The sequence below is a fragment of the Nansenia antarctica genome (genome assembly GCF_963989245.1).
Source record: "Nansenia antarctica genome assembly, chromosome: 18".
In the NCBI taxonomy this organism is placed as follows: Eukaryota; Metazoa; Chordata; class Actinopteri; order Argentiniformes; family Microstomatidae; genus Nansenia; species Nansenia antarctica.
In genome coordinates this window covers 8,357,864-8,370,243 of record NC_137691.1, presented here as the reverse complement: position 1 = coordinate 8,370,243, position 12,380 = coordinate 8,357,864, and the positions used below count along the sequence as shown (strand labels likewise).

General features: G+C 47.5%; 1 protein-coding gene across 1 annotated transcript; it reads right to left on the bottom strand.

Moving 5' to 3' along the window:
• Positions 1-2,774: 2,774 nt before the first annotated feature.
• Positions 2,775-12,181, bottom strand: rab22a (RAB22A, member RAS oncogene family; the record flags this gene model as incomplete). Its single annotated transcript, XM_080548599.1, has 7 exons — positions 12,086-12,181; positions 11,590-11,669; positions 10,364-10,445; positions 5,009-5,080; positions 4,551-4,657; positions 3,243-3,352; positions 2,775-2,872 (listed from the first exon to the last, which is right to left on the bottom strand). Exons 1-7 carry the CDS (start codon positions 12,119-12,121, stop codon positions 2,775-2,777), a joined length of 585 nt encoding a protein of 194 aa, XP_080404725.1. The 5' UTR covers positions 12,122-12,181.
• Positions 12,182-12,380: the final 199 nt, after the last annotated feature.

Here is a 12,380-nt window from a genome sequence, read left to right as displayed (position 1 = left end):
ATCATCATCATCATCATCATCATCATCATCAATCTAAGTGTTTAGAAGGTTTTGGAGGTTTTGTCCCCCAGTCACCGCTGACCAGGCCCTAGGTCCAGGACAGGCTACAGAACCGACCTGGAACGTCTGAGATCAACGCAGTGGACTTGTAGTGCTCATGTAGTGTGATGTTTTAATACTGTCTGTGTTTAGACAAGGCCCTGGTTTCACAGACGAGGCTTAAGCCTAGTCCTAGACTAAATAACACTTTCTAAGGTTATAATTTTTTTCCTGAGTAGGGCTGTCTCGCTCATATGTTTCATTTTATTGGATAGAGATAGTGAAGATAGACAGGTAAGTAAGGAGAATAGGGCATGCCAGCTGGGCATGGGCCGGATTCGAACCCATGCCGACATGGGCATTTGTGTGCACTGTAGACCGCGGTGCTAGACCACTGGACCACCTCAGGCCACACTAAATAACTCTTTCAATGTGAAATCTCCATTGAAGATGCTTTTTTTAGTCTAGGACTAGGCCTAAGCCTTGTCTGTGCAACAAGCCCGAAGAGTTCTACTACTCCAGATCCAAGCGTGGCTCAAACGGCAAGATGGAGGCAACGGCGGGTGAGTGAAGGGCCGAGGGGGGGACTGGTGGGTGAGAGAAGGGGTGAGGTCAGGCGAGGACTGAAACAGGTCCCTCAAACAAGCAAAGCTGGGCTCATCCGTGGGTGAACAGGGTTTGTGAACAGGTCAGCACGTGAACCGACCGTCGTGTCTGTTCCTTACTGTACACAGACGTCAGCTCTCTGTGTGATATAACTCTGCTTATTCCTGAGACCAGTCAGGTTTCCAGATACCACTCCTTTCATCCCTGGCCAGGCAATAAAGCTACGTTGGATGTACAAGCCAGCCTCTCGTTCTGTAAAAAGAACCAGCAACGAAAGATGAAAAAAAAAAATGTTTATGGGACAATTAAAGAATTGGCAAGACGTCACAAAAAAAAAATCTCAAAATCACTCTCTCCTGTAAAACCGCAGTTACAGCCCTGCGAGGGTTTGGGGGAGGACGGAGGGTTGCTGCCAAATAACACAAACAGTTAAAATGCCATTTCAGAAACACTGAAACACAATGAATACTGTAAAAACCCGCTGGCAGGGATCTGGAGTGAGTGCGCTGCTGTGGCAATTCATTTACGGAATTCCAGAGATTGGCTGAGATCTCCAGACTATTAAAGAGGAAATGTGGAAAACATGTGAGCAGTTGGAGAAGTTATCATATGGTTACACTGTCCCACTGGGGAAAGACTTGGTGCCTGGTTTTGTCAACACTAGCCGAATATATAAGCCTGTTAAACACCATCACTGGGCTCTGATGGAGGCCTCGCACTTCAGAGATGAGACGCAGAAGGAGGGAGCACTCGGACTAGGATCGTCCATCCCCGCTCTCTGTAAGACGTTAGAGATAGTAGCACTGTCCTTCACCTCTCTGTAAGACGTTAGAGATAGTAGGACTGTCCTTCACCTCTCTGTAAGACGTTAGAGATAGTAGGACTGTCCTTCACCTCTCTGTAAGACGTTAGAGATAGTAGCACTGTCCTTCACCTCTCTGTAAGACGTTAGAGATAGTAGCTCTGTCCTTCACCTCTCTGTAAGACGTTAGAGATAGTAGCTCTGTCCTTCACCTCTCTGTAAGACGTTAGAGATAGTAGAACTGTCCTTCACCTCTCTCTCTAAGAGATGGACAACGTTCGAGACAGTAGCACTGTCCTTCTTCTCTCTCTCTGTAAACGTCAAACAGGCATATTACCATCTCCCTTAATCCTCTAGCACTGTACTTGGTAAGGTGGGTCAGATAATGATTGAGTGAAGATCAGAGTTGGGCCTGGGTCGTTTCAGAGGTGGAGAGAGAGAGAGAGAGAGAGAGAGAGAGAGAGAGAGAGAGAGAGAGAGAGAGAGAGAGAGAGAGAGAGAGAGAGAGAGAGAGAGAGAGAGAGAGAGAGCATCTCAATGGGTCAGCTCCAGTGACGGATCAACTCCAGAAAACTCACACAATTTGGCACAATTAGAATATTCTAAATACTGTAGATCCACCATATAATCGCCTATTAGAAAAACCAGCCATGTAGAAAACACCCTGTATTCACTGTACAGCAAGAGAGAGGCACCCCCACGCAGCCTCATGGACACCGGGTCCTGTCTTAACGGTTCTCTACACAGGGACACTGACACCCGGTACATCCTCTCTTCATAGGTATGACAGCAGGACCCATGTAAAGACAGAGAGGAAGAGTTCCGGCAACTTGGACGACCATGGTAGTGTGGTAGAGGTTCCTGGTAGGGTCACCATGCAGGGATGCTGCTGTAGACACCCTCCAGGTCTCTGTGATGCAGGGCTGGAGCTGAGGAGGCTGGGCACAGATGTTGGGGCACATAGATGGAGGGGGCGGCAAAGTGGAGGCAGACAGCAGATGGGGGGGGGGGGGGTTCAGGGGTTGGGGGTGTGAGTGGTGGTTGGAGAGTCACAGGCAGCGGGGGAGGGGGGGGGGGGTTGACAGGGGTGGAGAGGGGGGGGGGCAGGGCGGATAGGGTTCAGGGTTTGGGGGTGGCGGGTAGACAGTCACAGGCAGCAGAGGGGGGGGGTTCAGGGGTTGGCTGAAGAGTCACAGGCAGCAGAGGGGGGGGGCAGTGCAGGGGTTGGCTGGAGAGTCACAGGCAGCAGAGAGGGGGGGGGGGAAAGGGGGGACGGGGTTCAGGGGTTGAGGGTGTGGGGGCGGTGGTTGGAGAGTCACAGGCAGCATCAGCAGCAGGTCCGGCGGGTCTCAGACGGCTGGCGGCGTAGTTTGAAGCCCTTCCCTGGAGCCCCGCCCCCTGCATCCAGGATGGGGATACGCTGACCTGCAGGGCAACAGGAAGTCCCGGGGGGGACAGGAAACAACGTTACACACAGAGACCACTGCAGAGTTAGCATTCCACAAAGCATAAACGAGACAACACAAGCTGGTTGAAAACACATACACACAGACACACGCACGCACGCACACCCAAACACACACACACACACACACACACACACACACACACAGAGAGACACACACAGAGACACACACTCACAGAGACACACACACACACACACACACACACACAGAGAGACACACACACAGAGACACACACACACACACACACACACACACACACACACAGAGAGACACACACACAGAGAGACACACACACACAGAGACACACACACACACAGAGACACACTTACTTATTTCTATGAAGACCTCATTGATGTTAATGGCGTGCTTGGCGCTGGTTTCTACAAAGATGGCGTGGATAGAATCAGCGTAGTCCTTGGCATCCTTCTCTGACACCTCTCTAGCAGAACACGGGGGGCGGGGGTGGGTTAGCAGTATTAGAACATGGCGGTGCAATCGTCTTAAGTTGGTCTCCTCTCCTTCATCAGCACTGATCTGACCACACTTGATAGGCAAAAGCAATGTGGAGGACCTGTATGGGGAATGTGCATTTGTCTACCCGTGTCTTTTGCGTTGATGCATTTGAAACAGAGGGGAGGAGGAGAGGAGGAGAGGAGGAGAGGACACCAGAGATGCGACAGAGAGAGAGAGAGAGAGAAGGATAGAATAACGGGAGAAGACGACCGAGAGACTCCTGCCAGCTCCCCTTCACTAAGATTTACTACCTGTCTCTAGAATGTTCCACTATATGTAGCGTGAGGCCCCCCCAGGCAGCACGGCCATCACCTGACCCTCAGAACGCTCGCTGCGTCGCGGCACAACTGCAACTACATGCAGAGGAGCGCCGTAACATGGGTTTCCCCTCCTGACCTAGCAGATAACAGACGACACTGAACTGTTCCAGCGTTTCCCATGTATAGACGAGATTGTGGCGGGGCGCACAGTCATAACGAACGTAACGTTTTCTGTTTTTTTGGGGGGGCGAATTTTCTGCGCCGCTCGCGCCGTTGCGGAAAGTGTTCGAGCATGTTCGCGGAAAGGCCAGAGTTTTTTTTTTTGCACGCCATCAGTGGAGGCTGGTGGGGGCAGATATCGGAGTACGGGCTCATTGTAATGCATGGGATGCGATGAGGAATGGTAGCAAACACATGTGTTTATTACATTGAGCCCCGTCCTCCGATGAATACCTCCACCAGCCTCCACTGGGACTGGGGAAGGTCTATTCTACCAGCTCCATGTTCCCTATGAAGACTCTAGAGAGGATTGACCCTGGATAGATCCATTCATCTCATCTCTGAACACTCCTGTCAGTCTATTATGACTAATAGGCAGTGGATTGTAATGGATTGGATGGGTTTAATAATGGACCTCCAAGCATTAGCAGACGGCTTTAACTCTGTTATTACGGAGCTCTGGTTAAAGTCCTCTCATCCGAAGCCAATCATTTCCCTGCCTGGAGTATAAAACATTATCCATAAAACATGTTTTTAATCATTCCCTGGTCTTCCTTTAATGGTGCGAAGATAGGACAGGGGGGTGGGGGGTTAGGAGAGGGTGTCTGTGAGGTTCGGAGGTGGGTTTTTAGGGGGGGGGGTTACCTGGCGTCAGACAGGTCACACTTGTTGCCGGCAATGGCTACCACGATGTTGGGGGGTCCGTGTTGACGCAGCTCCTTCACCCAGTTCTTCAAGGTCTGGAAGGAATCCTGGGTAACGGAGTTTAAGAGGTCTGGCTTAGTATGATCTACAGTGCAGTCTGGACATTACATATCAAGTAGCTTAATGTACATCCTGTAATGAAAAACATCTAGAACGTATCGGTAGATATCATCGCAACAATATTAGATACATCAAACGTATGATAAATGATTATGCAACGTCAAAAAGGTCGACTGTTATTGCCAAAGCTTCACAGCGCACAACCGCTTTGATAGCTCAAAAGAATTCAAAGCCAAGACAAAAGTCAAGACAAAAACATCAAAGACTTGATCCCATTTAATCTGGTCTCATCTCTGTTTGTTGCCGTTCCTTGTCAAGGCTTAAGTCGGGAACTGTACCTCTTTAGTGATGTCATAAACTATGATGGCGGCCGCGGAACCTCTGTAGTACATGGGCGCCAACGCTCTGAACTGTGGGACGGGGGGAGAGAGAGAGAGAGAGAGAGGGGGAAGGAGAGAGAGAGACAGAGAGAGAGGGAGGGAGAGAGAGAGAGATAGAGAGAGAGGAACAGAGATAAGACATGATGAGTAACGTCCTGTAATCATTCTTCAAAGACAGAGGTTCCCGTCCACTTCCCCCCCCCGTCCCCCCATCTCCCCCACTCCCAGAGAGGAGGGAGTGGTTGTCCCCCACCCGGAGAGAGACAGAAACACAGATGGAGGAGGACAGATGGGAGAAGAGAGGAGGGAAGGGTGGGAGGGTCTCTCCAGCTTTCTGCCGGTCCTCAGCTAAGAGATAAGCTGTCCTAGACCATCTCTACTCACACACAGAGGTCAAGGCGGGCCAGGGGAGGTGCTGGAGGCATCTGTGGATCTGACTGTACATCATGATTAAACAGGGAGTGTAGGCCAAGGACTTCATAAGAGTTCCTATATTTCAAAGACAACGTTACTGCCACGACTTGGCTCCTCTTAAAGAGGACGGTTTCTCTAGATGTCCTCCCACATGGGTTGAGCAGGGACACGCAGAGAGAACATAAAAGACTAATTTTAAAACAACATCACAGTCACTCACGACTCCTGTCTCTTCAACGTCACACTCGCACACTGCAGTGTGAAGACGTCTCGTAGGGCCAGACTACACAACACAACTAGTCAGCCTACAACACAGCTATAGTCAGACTACACACCACAACACAACTACACACCACGATACAACTACACTAAGCCTACACACCACAACGACACAGTTAGCCTAGCCTACACAGCATCACACAACTACAGTTAGGCCTAGTTGACACCATCCCAACTTCTTTAATAGGAAACGGTCAACTGTGATTGGAGGATGAAAGGCAGCAGAGAGACCACTCTGACAAACCAGCGGACTTCCTGTTCCAGCCCTGAGAGCCGAGCGGTGTAGCTAGGTCACAGTATGGTGAACCTCCTCCTCCACCTCCACCACACCCTCCCTGACCACCACCACCCCTCTTCTTCTTCCTCCCCCTCCCCCCCTGACCACTCCTCCTCCTCCTCCTCCTCCTCCTCCCATCCAAGGCCTCTCACATATGGGAGCCATCAGGGGAAAGATGAGCAGGACGTGTCACAACCAGTTAGCGTGTTCATATTTATTGAGGACTATACATTTGGTCTCCGCCCAGCACATCAGCAAACTCCTGCCTAATCAGAACAGGCTGTGTATCATTCTCGTTCCATGGCTGGGGGGAAAAAGGCCTGATGTTCGCCAGCTCTTGGTATTCTTTCTGGTATAATATTTTCCAAAAGCTTAAGAGTTCTGGCTTGAAAATACCCGCGCAATTAGCAAATGCCTGTTTTCATAAAACTCTCAAATCAAAGGCATATTTCTGCCCTCTCCTCTCTTCTCCCGACTCTGACAGTAGGTCAGAGCAGAGGGTCTATGAAGAGAAAGGTTAGGCTTCCTTAAACAACAGGTTATAATGGTTGGTTAGCTATAACAGGGTAGTTAGCTAAAACAAGTTAAAATGGCTAGATTAGCTATAAGAGTGGTTAACTACAACAGTTTAAAATGGATAGGTTAGCTATAACAGTGGCTACAACAGCTTAAAATGCCTACGTTAGCTATAACAGTGGTTAACTACAACAGTTTAAAATGGCTCGGTTAGCTATAACAGTGTGGTTAAAGGTTACAACCAGGTAAGCCTAATCAAAGTGGGTTAAACAAACACTGAATCGTGAACCCATTTACATTTTTTGCCATTTGGCAGACGCCTTTATCCAAAGCGTCTTACAACAAACACATTTGTCTAAGTAAGTGAATAATCTAGGCTATCCATCAACCGCGGCAAGAAAAAAGTCATCTATGCTCGAGCCAGGGCCTGGCAGTCATAACGCTTAGAAGAAGGAAGAATTAAGAACCCAAGTTTTGGGATATTGTTGACCGACCATAGGGCCCATCCTGTCTGGTGCCTATGGCATGTACTGAGACGTTGTGTTTCTGTGAGACATCCAGAGTCTTCCAATAACAGGGAAATGACCATAGAAGACAGATGGTTGACAGCTCTCCAACCCAGAGAGAGAGAGCAGAGAACCTGCACTCAATGAATCAAGTCAGTCTTCAACTTGGGATAACATTCAATCTAATTCCTCTCAGGTCATTAACATTTTTATACATGAAATGAATAATAATCAGAGGTGTCGTGTATTAGCTAATGAAATAAAGAGATTAATTCTAAAATAAATACTGTAGGTTAGTATATGAGCCTCCAAAAACCCTTGACTTTGGCAAGACCGCGCGCTTCCCGCCAACTCCATTTTCCTTTACAATAAAAAGGGAATAAACTATGAAGCCTGGAATTACACGGTTACATCGGGGAACACACACATTCCACACAATTATAGTTGTTACTGGCCCCGAGTTGAGCACGGGGAATCTAACTAGGGATACTTGGCAGGCCGCTGGAAAGGGATGCTGTCCGTCTTCCTGTCTGGATAGCATAGCCCTGTAGCTAGCTGCAGGACAGCCTGTCTCAGACTGTCTCCCCCAAACCATCCTCACTACAAAAATAATATATATTACGTGACTACCTGTAGACTACCTGATTACTGAACTGGACTACCTATACTGTACCATATCTGTATTATATTGCATATTGTATGATATTGCTTTTCATCATAACCTGTACAGCATTTTTGCACTACTGTTTCTACTGCAGTACGACTGGTCCCGCTGTCGTCACCTCATTCTACTTTATAATTACTTTACTTATTTTACTTTATTGTATTATTGTTGATTTTGTATCTTGCTACAATGCCAATTGTATATAATACAACCTAAGCCTGTTGTGTACCTGTACATTCGATGTAATAAAAGCAATTCCGACTGATTCCTGTGGGGTCTAGCATAGCCCTGTAGCTAGCTGTGTGGTCTAGCATAGCCCTGTAGCTAGCTGTGTGGTCTAGCATAGCCCTGTAGCTAGCTGTGTGGTCTAGCATAGCCCTGTAGCTAGCTGTGTGGTCTAGCGTAGCCCTGTAGCTAGCTGTGTGGTCTAACGTAGCCCTGTAGCTAGCTGTGTGGTCTAGCGTAACCCTGTAGCTAGCTGTGTGGTCTAGCGTAACCCTGTAGCTAGCTGTGTGGTCTAGCGTAGCCCTGTAGCTAGCTGTGTGGTTAAGCGTAGCCCTGTAGCTAGCTGTGTGGTCTAGCGTAGCCCTGTAGCTAGCTGTGCGGTCTAACATAGCCCTGTAGCTAGCTGTGTGGTCTAGCATAGCCCTGTAGCTAGCTGTGTGGTCTAGCATAGCCCTGTAGCTAGCTGTGTGGTCTAGCGTAGTCCTGTAGCTAGCTGTGTGGTCTAGCGTAGCCCTGTAGCTAGCTGTGTGGTCTAGCGTAGCCCTGTAGCTAGCTGTGTGGTCTAGCATAGCCCTGTAGCTAGCTGTGTGGTCTAACATAGCCCTGTAGCTAGCTGTGTGGTCTAACATAGCCCTGTAGCTAGCTGTGTGGTCTAGCATAGCCCTGTAGCTAGCTGTGTGGTCTAGCGTAGCCCTGTAGCTAGCTGTGTGGTCTAGCGTAGCCCTGTAGCTAGCTGTGTGGTCTAGCATAGCCCTGTAGCTAGCTGCAGAACAGCCAGTCCAGTGTGGTCTAGCGTAGCCCCCTAGCTAGCTGTGTGTGGTCTCTGCCTGACTGTGCCCAGGGAGCACTCACAGCTAAGCTGAGGCTAGACCAGGCTGTAACAGAGCTTAGCACTAGGCCAGAGACAGTGGAGAGGCCAGACCAGACAGATGGCCACGTACCAGGGGTTGTAACAACGCTGTTTTACTAAGCGTGGGCAGATTTGTTGATGACACGATGAGGCCGGTAGCCAATGAGAGGCTCTCCTCCATACCAGGTGATGTGGAAGGAACCCCGCTGCATTCTTTAGAGGTGGAGTAGGGTCCCTCGAGGAGCATGGAGAGATGGTGTGGTCACACTTACTCTCTCTGTCCTTCACTCACTCACTCACTCTCTCTCTCTCTCCTTCTCTTTCTCTCTCTCATTCCATCTGCATACTCTCATGCTCGTGTGCTGCTCAAACCACACCATTTTACTCCCAAAATGTTTGGATGGGCCAAACCTCTCCAGAAGCTTCTCCAAATACCACAACAGAGAGGACAGACCACCAGCAGTATGTTGCCACATACTCTCGCTTACAGCTGTGGACCACTTGGTAATTTGGGTGAGAGAAGAAGAGAGGAAGAGGGAAGGGGAGGGGAGGGAGAGGGAGGGGGAGGGGGGGGGGGAGAGAATAGCAGAGTAAGGAGAGATTGAGAGGAGGTTGTGCAAGTAGAGGAAAGGGAACATAAAAAAGACAAATGGACACATCATGTCAATTCACTGTAAGTTGCTTCCTATGGTGAATATGTTGTATCAGCAGAAATGTTTCACAATGTACAAATATTGCTAGACACGCATCATATGACTCATCTCAGACTTCTTTCAATAGATATTGCTTTCATTTCTCTTTTCATTTCTCCATATCAAATCATCTCTATTTCAGTCCTGCCTCTTGTGTGGGCTAGCTACATGGCTAGAGAGGAGGGGGGGGGGGGGGGGTGAATGAGTTATTTAATCACAACAGACACATTTAAGTCATCTGTTAGACATGGCAGGTAGCATTGATCTTGAGAATGCAATCCCCTGAGACCATAATCTGCCACTCAAAGCCCAGATAACATAACCTGCAACTCAAAGCCCAGATAACATAACCTGCCACTCAAAGCCCAGATAACATAACCTGCCACTCAACTACAGGATGGAGCCTCCTGACATGACTGCAGCTAAGAGAAAGAGAATTGCCTGAGGAAAGCCCAACAGCGCCACCTATCAGGAGTCATGAGTCATTGCAGTTGCAAGTGCTCGCTTTTGTGTGGAATAATGGAATAATATGGTAATTATAGTACATTATAATATAATCATATGGTAATTAAAGTATTTGATCGTTTTCCTGGTTCTGGATAGCTACAGAGTGTGCAGGCTTTTGTTCCAGCTAATCACTGACACACCTCATTCCACACAATAGTACCAGGTCTTTAGATTCATCAGTGATGTCAGGTGCGATAGTTGTAACAAAAGCTTGCAAAGGACATAGGATGGACACCTCTGGTCTAATCTATGAGGATGTTTTCAGGTGAACAAAGATATTGTAGAGATGGGGGATGTGTTCATGAGAACAAAGATATTGTACAGATGGGGGATGTGTTCATGTGAACAAAGATATTGTAGAGACAGGGAGATGGGCTACTGACCCTTTCCTGTCCAGCCGTGTCCCAGATCAGGTATTTGTGCAGCTCGTTCTGATACTGCACCGTCTTGGTCATGAAGGATGCCCTGCGGCACAGGAATGAATGAATGAATGAATGAATGAATGAATGAATGGTCTTTATTGTCATTGCTATAGTGCAGGTACCAAACAACGAAATTTGGGAGGGGGGGGCTCCCCTGGTGCTAGGAAAAAAAAAAAACTAAAAAACAAGAAGGGAAAGGAGCTGGTTTACATAAATAAAGGCTATGTACACTATCCACTATACTATACTATACAAATAAAACACTGTGCTGTACTCTATGCTATGCTATACCTATTCTAACATTTCCTATTCTCTGAACCTTATGTACCCTAGGGTTGTCATATTGCACATAGTGTTATTGCACATTCATTTATAGGAACCACATCATCATACAGTCAGTCAGTCACATTTCAATGGTAACATGGTAAATGTAGTTTCTCTCTCCGGTCTAGACTCTAGTCTGAGTCTAGTCTAGAGAATAAGGTCATGTACTGAGTGTTAGTCAGCATTGCATGACTAGCAGAATGCAGATCAGACTGACGTCACATAAAGAATGCATTCATTGAATCTACTGACCCCCCAATTAGCTGCTACGGCAACCCTGAGTGCTTCCCATTCGAGTTGCATACAAATACATTGAGAAAAACAGACAAACATGCCGTGGCACTGTATCGTTTAATGAAAGCCTGCTGCAAGATATTCAACGTGCTTGTTGAGTTTTTAATCAGCGTTACAGTGTAGCTGTGTGCGTTTTTTTTTTGGGTCCTCAAAGTATTTCTGTGCAGCCCGAATGAGAAGCAGTCGGGTTGCAGTTACAGCTAACCCCCAATCATCTGTGTGGAAAATGTGAGTAAAAGTGTAAATCTGGTGGCCTGGGGTGGTCCGGTGGTCTAGCACCGCAGTCTACAGTGCACACTTGTGCCCATATCGCCATGGGTTCGAGTCCAGCCCATGCCCTGCTGACATGCCCTCTCTCCCTTCTTCTCCTTACTTTCCTGTCTGTCTTCAGTCTTCACTATATAGGTCTATGGCCAATACAATGAAAGATATGAGTGGGACTGCCCCACTCAGAAAAAAAAATACTAGAATCTGTTAATCTGAGTATGAAGCTATGTCAATGTTTATGAAATTAAAAAACACAAGGGGCGAGGCCAGGGGCCTCGGAAGCCAGCCACAACTGAACTCACCCGATAGTTGGATTGATGTTCGGGTCAAAGCTGTCCTCCACGAACCTCCAAACAATACTAGACTTCCCCACCCCGGTGTCCTGCAGGAAGTAAACAAGAGTCAGTGATGTCATGTCAGCATTCTAACATACAAGAACATATTATATCAGCAACAACCCACTCTTAAACATCCCAAGTGCACATAGATCCCCTAATCCAGGAGTGACATCATCCACATAGCAAAGCCCAGCTGTCATCTCGGACAACATCTGCTTGTGGCAAAACGTTTGAGCCAAGTTACACTTCCTTTCAATGAGGAAACAGAGAATAGTTCAGTTTAATCATTTTTTCCTAGGCTGTTCAATATCATTTGAGACCGTTGATGGATTGACAACTTGTGTAGCTGTGCCTGGTACAACAGGGATGGGTGGAACTGACAGGAGACTTCTTCTTCTTGACATGTGAAACATCAACATCACCAAAACAAGAATAGACAGATCAACCAGCAGTGTCTTACCCCCAGAAGGCAAACCTTTAACTCTCTCAGCGACATGTCGATCTCCGAATTGATGAGACGTTTATAAACATTCCAACCACTTGACTGAATGCAATATTATTAATTGTCTAAGCTAAAACAAAGATGCTCAATAATTATCCAATGTCAGCAAATAACTTTTGATCTTCATCAAACACACTTATATGACGACCCTATAGAGATCAACCATCAAACAACAATAAATCAACTTCTTTGCGTTAAGAATCACTTATATATTAGATATTATAGCCATATTTTAGATGTCTTCAGTGTGGGA